Source organism: Phaenicophaeus curvirostris, chromosome 38, assembly GCF_032191515.1.
Source record: "Phaenicophaeus curvirostris isolate KB17595 chromosome 38, BPBGC_Pcur_1.0, whole genome shotgun sequence".
NCBI lineage: Eukaryota > Metazoa > Chordata > Aves > Cuculiformes > Cuculidae > Phaenicophaeus > Phaenicophaeus curvirostris.
In genome coordinates, this window is record NC_091429.1 from 105,704 (window position 1) to 118,540 (window position 12,837).

The 12,837-nt window shown below is 63.1% G+C and overlaps 3 protein-coding genes across 3 annotated transcripts in view; all 3 read left to right on the forward strand.

Annotated features, from left to right (window-relative positions):
* Positions 1–2,168, forward strand: part of KMT2D (lysine methyltransferase 2D) — a 32,660-nt gene extending 30,492 nt beyond the window's left edge. Inside the window, exon 55 of the mRNA XM_069879520.1 lies at positions 121–2,168. Coding sequence (XP_069735621.1) covers positions 121–213 — 93 coding nt within the window. The 3' untranslated portion in view covers positions 214–2,168. The remainder of the gene's footprint in view (positions 1–120) is intronic.
* An 884-nt stretch (positions 2,169–3,052) lies between these two features.
* On the forward strand, positions 3,053–8,385 carry PRKAG1 (protein kinase AMP-activated non-catalytic subunit gamma 1). Its single transcript, XM_069879522.1, has 12 exons — positions 3,053–3,087; positions 3,921–3,975; positions 4,397–4,500; positions 4,938–5,019; positions 5,093–5,151; positions 5,625–5,670; positions 5,789–5,843; positions 5,950–6,076; positions 6,419–6,584; positions 6,950–6,987; positions 7,514–7,660; positions 7,742–8,385. Exons 1-12 carry the CDS (start codon positions 3,082–3,084, stop codon positions 7,838–7,840), a joined length of 984 nt encoding a protein of 327 aa, XP_069735623.1. The 5' UTR covers positions 3,053–3,081; the 3' UTR covers positions 7,841–8,385.
* A 585-nt stretch (positions 8,386–8,970) lies between these two features.
* On the forward strand, positions 8,971–10,482 carry DDN (dendrin). Its single transcript, XM_069879521.1, has 2 exons — positions 8,971–9,337; positions 9,431–10,482. Exons 1-2 carry the CDS (start codon positions 9,168–9,170, stop codon positions 10,452–10,454), a joined length of 1,194 nt encoding a protein of 397 aa, XP_069735622.1. The 5' UTR covers positions 8,971–9,167; the 3' UTR covers positions 10,455–10,482.
* Positions 10,483–12,837: the final 2,355 nt, after the last annotated feature.

Below are 12,837 nucleotides of genomic sequence, written 5' to 3' on the forward strand. Positions count from 1 at the left end.
GTCTGGGGGAGCTTTGGGGAGGGTGGGAGGCTTAGGGGATGCTTTGGCGGGGGTGGGGGGTTGGGGTCCAGAAGGTTCCCGGTGTCATGTGTGACTCTCTGTGCCCACCCCCCGCCCCAGCTTACCTACGATTACCAGTTTGACTTTGAGGATGACCAGCACAAGATCCCGTGCCACTGCGGAGCCTGGAACTGCCGGAAATGGATGAATTAGGTGGGAGCAGGGGCTGGGAGGGGGACACACACACAAATCCCCTCTTCCCCCCCAAAAAAAAAAAAATACGGAGCCCATGGGGCTGCCAGGGCAGCCAGGCAGGCAGCGGCCGGAGCGCGTGGATGCTTCGGCGGGGAGACGGACGGACGGACAGACGGACTGGCAACTCAGGGTTTTCTTTGCTTCGTCCTGCGAGGAAGAAGAAGAAAGGAAGGAGGGGGGTGCTTAAGTGACATCCCCCCCCCGCCCCTGCCGCCCGCCTCCCTCCCTGCACGGGCATGGGAGCAGCGCGGTCCCAGCGAAGCCGGAGTGAGTTGGGAACCGGCCTGGATGTGACTTTATTAATGAATTCTTTCTTTTTAGAAACAAAAAAAAACCCCACAAAAAAATCAAAAAAATCAAAACAAAAACAAAAAAAACAAACAAAACTTAATCACCTTTGCTCGCTAATTACCAAGGTAACTCAGACTCCTTGAGCTCGACAATCCAGGCTCTGCCCCGTCGCTCGCTCGGCGGTCGGAGCTCATTCGGTTCCTTTTTCTTTTTTTTCTTCTTTTTCCCCTCATTTTTTTGGATCTCTGTTTTATTTTGTGTGTGGATGAGAGACGCGCCCCCCCCACCCACACCTTGGCGCAGGAGGAGGTGCCTGCGGTGAGGGCCCCCACTCCCTCCCTAGCAGACACAAGGAGCTTCTGCACCCGAACCTACCTCATTTTAAGTGTTAGATTCTCTTTTTTTGTTGGTGTTTTTAAATGTGAGCCCCTGCCCTTCCCGGACCCCCCCTTGGAGGCGGGGTTCTCTCTCTCCCTTGGGCCTCAGGGGATGCAGACCCTGCTCCCCTCCCTGCTCCTGTCCTGGGTTTGGGGTCCCCAGTGAGGAGGGAGGAACAGCAACCCTTACACACCCACACACACCCACACACCCCGCCTCAATCCTGGGATCCCTGCTGAGGGGGGGCACGCTTGTCTCATGTGTCCCCCCTAAATCCTGGCATCTCCAGTGAGGGAGGAGCACAGAGGGGACCCCAATCCTTGTCCCCACCCTTGCCCTGGGAGGTCCCAGCCCTGTGAGTGCCAAGGTGGGTATGGGAGGGGCCAGGCCTGTTCCCCAGTGCTGGGGTGGGGGGCTTGGGGGAGGGCCCTCCACCCGCCCCCAGGGCTGCGTAGCTGCCCTCAAGCACGGGGAGGTGGTGGTGGGGGAAGGTTATTTATCTATTTATACCTTATATTGTATATATTAGATGGGGGGGGCCGTTTGTGCTCTGCTGGGCTGAGATTTGATGATGCAGGGGCAAGGGGGAGGCATTTTTAAACCCAATCTCTGTGGTTTTGGGGGCGGGGGTGGCCCCTGGGGCAGCCTCGGAGGGCGAAGCAGCAAGTGGGCATTACACACCGTGCCCCCCACCCCGTGCATCCCAACTCCCCCCACCACCCCCAAGGCTGTTTCCTCCCCCCCCACCCAGGCTTGGAGGGGGCACTCAGAGCGGGGGACTGGGCTCTCTTAACGCACAAATGCACGGTGAGGGGGACCACCCTCCTGCCCCCCCATCCCAGGGGGTTCTGGAACCCCTTGGGGCTGGTGAGGAGGGGGGGAAGAGGGTCGTTACCTCCTCCTTTCACCCCCCCACGCCGGCACAGAGTTGGGGGGACGCAGGGGGGGTGTTTGAGGCAATCTTTAAAAGCTGCTTCCGCAACTTCGTCAAAAGCTGCAAAAAGGTTTAAGGTAAAAAAAAAAACAAAAAAAAATAAAAATTTAAAAATAAAAAACCCAAAAAAAATATTTAAAAAAATATAAGAGAAAAAATCAATTAAAAAAATATTAAAAAAGCGCAAGTGGGGGTGGGAGGAGGAGGTTGGAGCCGCGGCACTGAGGCTGAGCAGAGCAGGCGACAGCCCCATTTTTACCAATTCCGGAACCACTGGATGTTATTTTAAAATAAAGCGCGAGAGAAGCCAGGGCGGCTGCGCCCCTGCCTGGGGTGGGGGAAGAATAAGGGGGGTGGGGAGCTTGGGGGTGGGATTTGGGGGGGTGAGGGAAGGGCTTTGGGGAGGTTGGGGGAGATTTGGGGGGTTTGGAGAAGGGCACCAGGGGCGGCTGAGGAAAGGGTATAGAGGGGTTGGGGGGCTTGGGGAAGGGCGTTCAGGGGGGTTAGGAGGCTGAGGGGCTTGGGGAAGGGCACTGGGGGGGCGTGAAGAAGGGGGTTTGGGGGGCTGAGGGGCATAGGGGAGGGCAGTGGGAGGGCTTTGGGGGGCTGAGGGTCTTGGGAGGGGATCAGGGAAGGGCGTGGAGGTATGTCCGGGAGTCTTTGGTATTCGGGGGTGGGACGGTTCAGAGGGGATCTGAGTAGGGTTTTGGGGAGGGGGGGTTGGAGGGGCTCCAGGGAGGCTTGGCGGGGGTGTGGGTGGTGAGAAGAGGCCTGGTGGCCTGAGGAGAGCATCGGGGTTGGTTTGGGGGTGGGGGGTCAAGGCGGGGTGAGGAGGGGCTGAGGCATCTGGGAGGAGGGCTGGGGGAGGATGCATAGGGGCTGGGGGGGTTAGGGGCGGGCTATGGAGGAGTCCTAGAGGCTCTGAGGGGGAAATGGGGGGGTCCCAGCAGTTTTAACCAGGGACAGCCCACCCAACCCCAGCTCGGGGTCCTCCCTGCTGTTCCCCCGGCTCCTCATCTTCCCCAGGGCACCCCGAGGCCCTTGGGGACCCCAAGCCGCCTCCCGCTTCGTGACCCTGTGTGGGAGGGGGAAAGGTCGCGTTGCGGTCATGGGCTACGCGCTTCCGGTCACGTGAGAAGTGCTGGCGGGTGAGGCACAAAGCCGGGCGGAAGTAGAGCCCGGACCGGGCGGAAGTGAGGCGGCGGCGAGAGGGAGCGGGGGCCATGGAGGTGCAGGGGGACAGCGGGGCCGGGGGCACCGGGAGGAAACGGGGACCGGAAGTGGGGGCGCGGGGGTGCTGGGGGGAACGGTGACCCGGGGGGACCGGGCTGGGGGTAACGGGACAGGGAGGAGACGGGGGCCAGGGGGGGACGGGGACCAGGAGGGAATGGGGACAGGGATGGGGCTGCAGGTGCCAGGGGGTTATGGGACCGGGAGGAAACGGAGCCAGAGTGCACGGGGCGGGGGATCCAGGGATAGGAGTAACGGGCACCGGGAGGCTGGGCATGGAGGAGGTGGGGACGGGAGGGTAGCAGGGCTGGAGGGGACGGGAAATGGGGTGTTGGGGACTGGGAGGGAAGGGGGCCGGGGGCTAGGAGGAAAGGAGAAATGGGGAGGATAGAGCTGGGGGTGCTCGGGTTGAGGGGATCGAGGATGGGAGAAAACGGTTACAGGAGGCCATGAGGAGTTGGGGGAAGCAGGTACTGGGATACTAGGAACAGGGCCAGGAGAGTTGGCACGGAGGTGCTTGGACTGAGGTGAAGTGGGACTGGGAAGAAACGGGGACAGGAGGGGATGGGGTGCTGGGGGCAGGAGGATGTGGAGGGAATGGAGATCGAGGAGGAGACGGGGACTAGGGGGCTGGGAGGGAACGGGGGGACTGGGAGGGCAGGCATGGAGATGCTGAGAAGGGAACAAGGGGGACCGGGATGAGGAGGGAGGGGGGCAGTGGGTGCTAGTGGGTGCTGAGGCCGGCGAGGGGGGCACAGGGCAGGGGGAAATGCGGGCCAGGAGTGAACAGGACCAGAGGCTGCCGCCTGGCCTGACCTGGGTCTGCCTGCAGGATCCCGGCCCGGCCGCAGAGAGCCCGGCAGAGCTGAGCCCCCCGGGGCTGGAAGGTGCGGTGAGGGTGTTTGGGAAGGCAGGGTGTGGGGAGTCCCAGGAGGTACTGTGTAGGTTTGGGTGTCCTGGGGTCTACAGTGGCCTTGGGTGTCCCTGTACTGGAGTTTGAGGGGTCGCTGGGCCCCAGAGTGGGGATCTTGGGTGACCCTAGGTTTGGCGTTGTCCAGGGTTTAGGATACCCTGTGGCCCCACGGTGGGGGGGGTCTGGGCTGTTGCAGAGCCTGGGGCATACTGGGGTTTGGGCTGTCACAGGATTTGGGTGATTCCCAGGGTCTACGGTGTCCCAAGATTTGGGTATCTTGGGGTTTGGGGCTGTCCTGGATTCTGTGGTGTTCAGGCTTTGGGCTGTCTTTGGGTTTGGGGTGTCCTGGGGTGCCTCCTGGCTGCTGGCAGGTACCTCATGTTGCCTGTCCCCAGGGGAGCCCCCCCGCGGCCCCTACACCACCTTCATGAAGTCCCATCGCTGCTACGACCTCATCCCTACCAGCTCTAAACTGGTCGTCTTTGACACTTCTCTGCAGGTGGGATAGGGGGCAGAACTTGGGTTGGGGGACAGGGACCGGGCTGCAGTCTGGGGGCTTAACTGGGACCAGGTGTAGGATGGAGGCTGGAGGCTGGGGGGCAGGACCCTGGGGGCTTAAGTGGGACCAGGAGTAGAACTGGGTTTGGGAGACACAGACTGAACTGGGCTAGGGGCTTAACAGGGATCAGGAGCAGAATTGGGGCTGGGGGACAGAGACTGGGCTGGGGGCTTAACTGGGACCAGGGGCAGGGCTGGGGCTAGGGCCTGTGGGACAGGGACCAGGCTGGACCCTAGTGGCTCAACTGGCACCGGGGGGAGGGTTGGGGCTACAGGACAGGGACCAGGCTGGGATGTGGCTACTGCGGGGTCCTTGCTCCTGTGTGACGTCCTCTGTCCCCTCTGTGGTGTCCCCTGTCCCCCCATCCCCGGCCACAGGTGAAGAAGGCTTTCTTTGCGCTGGTCACCAATGGCGTGCGAGCCGCCCCGCTGTGGGACAGCAAGAAGCAAAGTTTTGTGGGTGAGTGAGCAGGAATGGGAGGGATCTTTGTGGGGCTGGCAGGACACCCCCTTACCCTGCCCGTCCCCCCCAGGCATGTTGACCATCACTGACTTCATCAACATCCTGCACCGCTACTACAAGTCGCCTATGGTGAGGAGCGGGTGTAGAGCTTGACCCTTTGGTATCCTGGAGTGGTTTGGGTGGGAAGGGATGTCAAAACCCACCCAGTTCCACCCCTGCTATGGGCAGGGACACCTCCCACTGGAGCAGGGGCTCCAAACCCCATCCAAGCTGGCCTTGAACCCCTCCAGGGATGGGGCAGCCACCACTTCTCTGGGCAACCTGTGCAAAATCTTCATCATGAAGAATTTCTTCCTGAGATCTCATCTCAATTTCCCCTCTTTCAGTTCAAAACCGGTCTCCCTTGTCCTCTCCCTGCCCTCCCTGATCAAGAGCCCCTCCTCAGCTTTCCTGGAGCCCCTTTCAGTCCTGGAAGCTGCTCTAAGGTCTCCCTGGAGCCTTCTCTTCTTCAGGCTGAACAACCCCAACTCTCAGCCTGTCCCTGTGGGATCCTGGCCTCTGCCTACCCCAGGGTTGATCCCTGTTTCTCTCCTTGTGCGTAGGTGCAGATCTACGAGCTGGAGGAGCACAAAATAGAGACCTGGAGAGGTGAGTGGGATCACTGCCACCTACCTCCCGTCCTCCCAGTCCTGCCTGTGTGGCCAGAGCCCTGCAGGCCCGCACCTCGCAGCACTGCCGGTCCCCTCAGCATCCCCTCTCCCCACAGAGGTCTACCTGCAGGACTCCTTCAAGCCACTGGTCTGCATCTCCCCCAACGCCAGGTACCCCCAGGCTCCAGGGAGGGAGGTACAGCTGGCAGCAGCACCCTCGGGTGCAAGGCTGGGGTCTGGGCAACCCTCAACTTCCTCTCTCCCTTTTTTCCCACAGCCTCTTCGATGCCGTCTCCTCCCTTATCCAGAACAAGATCCACCGCTTGCCTGTGATAGACCCTGACTCAGGGAACACACTCTACATCCTCACCCACAAACGCATCCTCAAGTTCCTCAAACTCTTTGTGAGTCCTGTCCCTGCTCCCTGCCCTGTGGCAGCGGCGGGGGACATGCCCAACCCCAGCTGTGCCAGGTGCCCCCAGCTCTGGGATGGGCGCAGCTCTGGTGTCTGGTGGATTTTGGGGTCCCCCAGGGCTCTGCGTGGACCCTGCTGCTCGTCCCCTGCGCCGTCGCCACCCGGGGTTCCCCAGACCCCGCTCTGCACCCAGCGCTCTCTGCTTTCACTCCTAGGACCGTGGCCCAGGCCCCCCACAAGGCAGGAGTGGCTGGAGCTGTCAGCGCCATGGGGCCTGGGGCGCGGCGGGCTGAGCCAGCGTCAGCACTGTCCCCCTCCCCGTCCCCTGCAGATTGCAGAGGTCCCAAAGCCTGAGTTCATGGCCAAGACACTGGAGGAGCTGCAGATTGGCACCTACAGCAACATCGCCGTGGTGCGAACCAGCACCCCCATCTATGTGGCGCTGGGCATCTTCGTGCAGCACCGCGTGTCCGCTCTGCCCGTTGTCGATGATTCGGGTAAGGATGGGGCATGGCGTGGGGCACGGCACATTCCGGTTGTCTCCAAACCACGAGACTAGACATAAGGAAGAATTTCTTCACCATGAGAGTGATGAGGCACTGGAACAGGTTGCCCAGGGAAGTTGTGGCTGCCCCATCCCTGGAGGTGTCCAAGGCCAGGTTGGATGGGGCTTGGGCAGCCTGATCCAGTGGGAGGTGTCCCTGCCCATGGCAGGGGTATTGGTGCTACATGATCTTTAAGGTCCCTTCCAACCCAAACCATTCTATGATTCTATGAGCTCAGGGTCCGCAACCCTCAATGTGCCGTGGACCCATCCGTACAGAAACCCAGCACCTCTCATGGCCATTTTTTACCCTCCTAGGGCGGGTGGTAGACATCTACTCCAAATTTGATGTTATTGTGAGTATTGAGGGGGCTGCAAAGGTGGGGAGGGGGGAAAGCCTGAGCTGTGAGGGTCCCATGGGATCTGGCTGTGTCTGTGACACCTCTCTGGAGGTGCTTGGAGCACAAGTCCTTGGAGGAGCGGCTGAGGGACATGGTGGGGTTTGATCTGGAGAGGAAGAGGCTGCGGGGAGACCTCATTGCTCTCTGCAGCTCCTGGAAAGGAGGTTGTGGTGAGGTGGGTGTTGGTGTCTTCTCCCAAATAACACATGATCAGATGAGAGGAGACAACCAGAAGTTATGCCAGGGGTGGTTTAGATTGGATATTAAGAAGAATTCTTTCACTGAAAGAGTGGTGAAGTCCTAATAGATGTTGCCTAGGGAAGCGGTGGAGCCTTCATCCCTGGAGGGGTTCAAACCCCATGCAGACGTGGCAACTTAGGACATGGTTTAGCAGACACAGTGGGGTTGGGCTGGTGGTTGGACTGGATGAGCTTAGAGGGCATTTCCAACTCTAATGATTCCATGTTTCTCTCTGCCCCAGAACCTGGCGGCAGAGAAGACCTACAACAACCTGGATGTGACGGTGACGCGGGCGCTGCAGCACCGCTCCCACTACTTTGAGGGCGTCCTCAAGTGTTACAAGTATGAGACGTTAGAAACCATCATCAACCGCCTGGTGGAAGCCGAGGTAACTGTCCCGGGGCGCCGGTAATGGGGCGTGATGGGGCTGGGGTCCCCGCGCCGGCTTCAGACCCCCTGTGTCCCCCAGGTTCACCGGTTGGTGGTGGTGGACGAGAGCGACGTGGTCAAGGGGATCGTTTCCCTTTCAGACATCCTGCAAGCCCTGGTCCTCCCACAGGGCCCTTGAGGTGGTGGGGATGGTGACGTGGGGGGGATTCAGCCCCTCCTGGTGCCGCCATCCTCCTCTCTTGCCACACTGTGCCCCCCCGCAAGCTGGCGGGGACCCCACAGCACGGACCACAGTCACCAGCAGCGTCCAGCAATAACCTCCAGTCGTGGGACAGCCCCACGCCACCGCACCCCTTCTCTAAGGGAGTGGGAGCCCCCATGGCTCCCCCTGCACCCTGAGGCTGCGTTTGTGGGGTGCTGGGGCCACCCCCTGACCCCCTCCAGGGGTGCAGGGCTGGGTTTGGGCACCTCCAGCCCAGGGCCATTCCTTGTGCGCACACTCACCCGACTTGCCCCACAAGGAATTTCACTGAGAGTGGCTTGAATCGCCCTCCTCTAGCTCCGTCCCTTTTGGGGCTGCCCCCCCGGTGCCCCCCACCCAGCATTATTCCCCTCTGTGCGCCCTCACTGTGCTTCCCGGCCGCTCTCCCACCATGCCTGCACCTGCTACTGCTTCGTGTGTGGAGAGGAATGGTGAATAAACACGGATCTGGCAGGCACAAATCCAGCCTCGCTGGTGGGGGGCAGCGCGGGGAGGGGATGCCCGGAGAGGGAGGAAGATGGGGGGGAATCTGCTGAGCTCACCCAGACCCTCAAATCCCTGTTTGTTCTGCCTGTGGCTTTTCTAAAAGGCTGGGATTGGGGACAGGGACCAGGCGGGACATGGGGACGCTGGTGGTGGGGACAGCAGTGAGCACGAGGCACTAGATGGCACTGGGGGGGTCACCAGGCACCTGGGTCATAGCCGGTGCAGCTCGGGGGAGGTGCGAGTCCCGGCTGTGTGCTGAGCACGGCACATTCCAGGCCAGGGGGGAGGCTGGGACGCGGCCACTGCCAGTGCCGAGGTCCGGCACAGAATCCGGCGCAGCGGTGCCAGGTGAGAGCTGGGACGGGTGCCTGTGGGGATGGGAGGTTTTGGGGGGGCCTGGTGCCACACTGGGGGGCTGTTACCGTTGCCATGCCGCCGCCGGAGGGTTGCTAAGCTCCGCTCGGAGCCCGCGTGGGCTGCAGCGCTCGGTGCCAAACCCGGCATCGCTTTGCTTTGGCGCAGGGGGGGAAGGGATCCCGGGGGGTAGGGGCACCCTGGGGACGGCCGGTGGAGTCCCCGCAGCGCGCGGGGCTCCCACCTGGCAAGGGCTTCGTTCACCACGGACGCTGGCCTCACGTGGCACCGGGCAGGACACGGGGTCACGCGTGAGGGTGGCCACACGCGCGGGCAGGCGGGCCCGTGGCTGTGGCGAGCGTGTGGCGGCGGGGTCCCCCGTGGCGGGGACCACCCCGGGGCCATGCTGGGTGGTCCTGAGCAGGGTGCTGGGCGCCTGCGGATCTGCGAGAGGACCAAGCTGCTGCTGGTGGAGATCGACACAGTAGCCTGCTGCAGCCCGGGCACTGGCATGGCCGCGGGGTGCCAGCCTGCGCCCCCCTGGACCTACCGCCGTGTCGCCGGGGAATACGCGTGAGTGGGGATGAGCAACGAGGTGGGGGGCTCTATCCTGTGCCCCAGCGCCCCCCCCCCAACCCCTCACACCCTCCCTTCTCTTTCTTGCAGGTACCTGGAGCAGCGCTTTGTGGCCGAGGTGGCCCCGCCCTGGCCCCCCGTGCCCCCCACTCTGCCCCAACGCCCACAGGACTTTGCCTCCCACCCCCCCCCGACCCGTTGCCCCCCAAGACGACGCGAGGGCATGTGGCGCAGAGCAGCCTGGGGCCAGCCCCCCCCATCTACTCCCCATCTTCCAGCACAGGGGGAGCGGCTTGGCCCCCCCAGCTACGTGGCCCACATGCAGCGGGTGCAGGTGGCTCCCCTTCGCCATGGGGGGCCCCCCCCTTACATCTCGCCCCCAGCTTATGACGCTCCCCACCGCACCCTGCAGCTTCGTCCCCCCCAGGGACCACACAGCGCCCCCCCTGCCCTCCCCACGGGCCGCAGGCCTGTGCCGGGGGGCTGGAGCCACACACTGCCCCGGGCAGCCACTGAAAGTGGCCACCAGCGGCCCCGCGGGACGCAGCCATCGCCGGGGTGGGGATCTGGCACCCCCCAGCACAGCCAGACGCTGCCCAGGGCGGCAGCCAGCAGGGAGCGTGGCTGGGGGGCTGGCAAGGGGGGGCGGCGGGGGACGGGGGGCCACGTCCTCATCGATGCCACCCGTGTGGTGGTGCGAGCTCAATATGTACCCACCCCACAGCGGCACCAGGTCCGTTACACTGGGGGGTCCCCAGGACCTGCCGCACCCCTGGGCACCTCCCTGGCACCTTCCAGCACTGCAACTCCCCCAGCAGCACCCAAGCCCAGCCAGGAGCCTCCAGGTAGTCCACGCAGTCCTTGGATTAGCCCAAACAGCCACTCCCGGGGGCATCCCCCACCGCGGCGGCCAGTGCTGTATGCTCAGGCGCTGCGCGAGGCCGTGTCACGTATCCGGCGGCGCACAGCGCCAGACTCCGATTCGGAGGTGGAAGGGGGCATGGGGGGGTCCTGGCGGCAGCTCTGCCGTGACGCCCACACCTACAGCAGCAGCAGCAGCAGCTTGGAGAGCATTGGGGGCCCCCCGCGCCGTGCCAGCCCCCCCTGTGTGTAAGGGGTGGTGCTTAGCAGGGTGTGACATATGTGGGTGGGGCTTAAGGGGGTGTGGGGGTTGTGTGGGTGGAGCTTAGCGGGGGGGTGGCTCAGGGGTGGTGGGGCCGTGGAGCCCAATAAAGGCTGCGACATCCAGGTGTCGGTGCTTCTGTGTGTGTGTGGTGAGGGAGGGGTTGATCAACCCTGGGGATCTAGCAGGACCAGGGATCCACCAGAAGACTTGGAATCTATGAGGGAAAAGGGGCTGGGGATGCTGGTTGACAATGGCCAAACATGAGGCAGCAGTGGCCCAGGTGGCCAAGTAGGCCACTGGTATCCTGGCTTGGATCAGCCAGGGGGTGGTCAGCAGGAGCAGGGATGGGATTGTGTCCCTGGTGAGCCCACACCTTGAATCTTAGGTTCAGTTTTGGGTCCCAAGAAGGACCTCAAGGGGTTGGAGAGCAGGGATTTGGGGAGAGGCTGAGGGACTGGGGTGGGGGGGGCTGGTCTGGAGGAGAGGAGGCTGAGGAGGGACTTCATTGCTCTACAACTGAAAGGAGGTGTGGGGAGGTGGATGTTGGTGTCTTCTCACGAAGTACAAGGGATGGGATGAGAGGAAATGGCCTTGAGTTGCACTAGAAGAGGTTTAGATTGGATATTGGGAAGAATTCCTTCACGGAAAGGGCTCTCAGGCACTGGCAGAGGCTGCGCAGGGCAGTGGTGGAGTCCCTATCCCTGGAGGGCTTCAAAAGCCACGGAGATGAGGTGCTCAGGGATGTCTCGGAGGTGGCAGGGATGGCTGGACTTGATGATCTCAAAGGTCTTTTCCAACCGGACTCTTCCAGGATTGTATAATGAGGGGGTGAGCGCGGCAGCCCCGGCCTCGCGTCATGGCCCCGGGGGGGACCCTGCATGAGTCACTGGGGGGTTCGGTCCACCCCCTGAGCTGCAGCCACCTCTGAGTCACAGCACGGGGGGCGAGGATCCCCGCGGCCAGGGGAAACCGCACAAACACCGCGTCCAATTTGCACGTTATTTAAAACCGGCTCCTCCTCCGCCCCGCTCTGGACCCTGTCATTATCCCGTGACACCGGCCTGGAGGTCGCGGTGTGGGGCAGCCAGCGCAGCGGGGGACCCAGGCGTCTGGGGGGGCCACTGTGGGGCAACCCTGTGGCCACGTCACCCCACGCATCCCTGTCCTGGCACGGGGCCTCAGGTGTCTGGCACAGCACCACTGTCTGGGTCTGACCTGAGCCGCAGTGGCAACCTTGGCCGCCATGGCGCAGCGGTGGGGCTGCTCCAGCTGCTCCGAGGCTGGCAGGGCTGGCGTCACCTGGCACAGTGCGGAATGGTCTGGCGTAGCGTTGCCTGGTATGGCACGGCTCATCACAGCACAGAAGAGCTCAGTATGGCCTGGCACGGCTCGGTGAGGCCTGGCGCGGCCCGGTGCGGCCTGACACAGCTCGGTGGGGCTTGGCACGGTTTGGTGGGGCCTGGCACGGCCCGGTGCGGCCTGGTACTGCTCGGTGAGGCCTGGCACGGCCCGGTGCGGCCTGGTGCCGCTCGGTGCCCTCGGAGCGGTGCCGCCCGCGGCCGCCAGGTGGCGCTAGGCACCGGGAACCGGGGTGGACGCCGAGAGGACCCGGAGATGGATGCGAGGGTTCCCAAGAGCCGTGACCCGTGTGTCACTCGTGTCCCCAGAGAGACACTGTCAGTGCCAGTGGCATGTGCCAGTGCCAGCCGTGTCCCCAAGAGCCGTGACCCCCACGTGCACCTGGCACTGGCCACACCACACCCGCCACGTGCTGGCAGCACTGGCCATGTCCCCAGAGAGTGGTGCCTCACGCCCCATGCTGGTGCCAACCGCCCCATGGCCACACAGTGCCACCTGCCATGTCCCTGCACCAGCACCTCCCACCTGCAGCCACTGTGCCCACCCTGTCCCTGCGCCACGCTGGCCACCTCATCTGCTGGCCACCCAATGCTGGCCGTGCCATGACCCACCTGCGCCACGGTGCCAGCCGTGTCCCTGTGGCACACTGTCTGTCTCGTTCGGTGGCCACAGGGTGCTGGCCGTACTGTGTCCCTGTGCCGCGCTGGCCATGCAGTGCCGGCCACGCTGCCGCCTCTCCCAGGCCGCTTGAAGGAGCCGGCGGGAAACGGCGATGCGGCGATGCGGTGAATGTGGCATTGTTGCGCAGGGTTGGAGTCACAGATAATTACCTCAATTAGTTACAATGGCAGAGTAATAAATACAGGCTTAGCGGCTCCTACCCCACTGTGGCTTCTCAGATTAATCCAGAGCGGGCGAGCAGAGCTGAAAGGAGTGATGGACAATTCATTAAACCCGCCGAATGCCGCACAAGGCACCCGTGAAGGCCGGCGTTAGCCCCCAGCAGCTCCGG

Bases quoted from the DNA above. Each gene is read 5' to 3' on its own strand.
- PRKAG1 (XM_069879522.1), top strand. The intron at 5,152-5,624 runs GTGAGGAGCGGG...CCTTGTGCGTAG, and splicing joins GCTACTACAAGTCGCCTATG to GTGCAGATCTACGAGCTGGA. The intron at 6,988-7,513 runs GTGAGTATTGAG...TCTCTGCCCCAG, and splicing joins ACTCCAAATTTGATGTTATT to AACCTGGCGGCAGAGAAGAC.
- DDN (XM_069879521.1), top strand. From the start codon at position 9,168: ATGCTGGGTGGTCCTGAGCAGGGTGCTGGGCGCCTGCGGATCTGCGAG. The intron at 9,338-9,430 runs GTGAGTGGGGAT...TCTTTCTTGCAG, and splicing joins CGTGTCGCCGGGGAATACGC to GTACCTGGAGCAGCGCTTTG.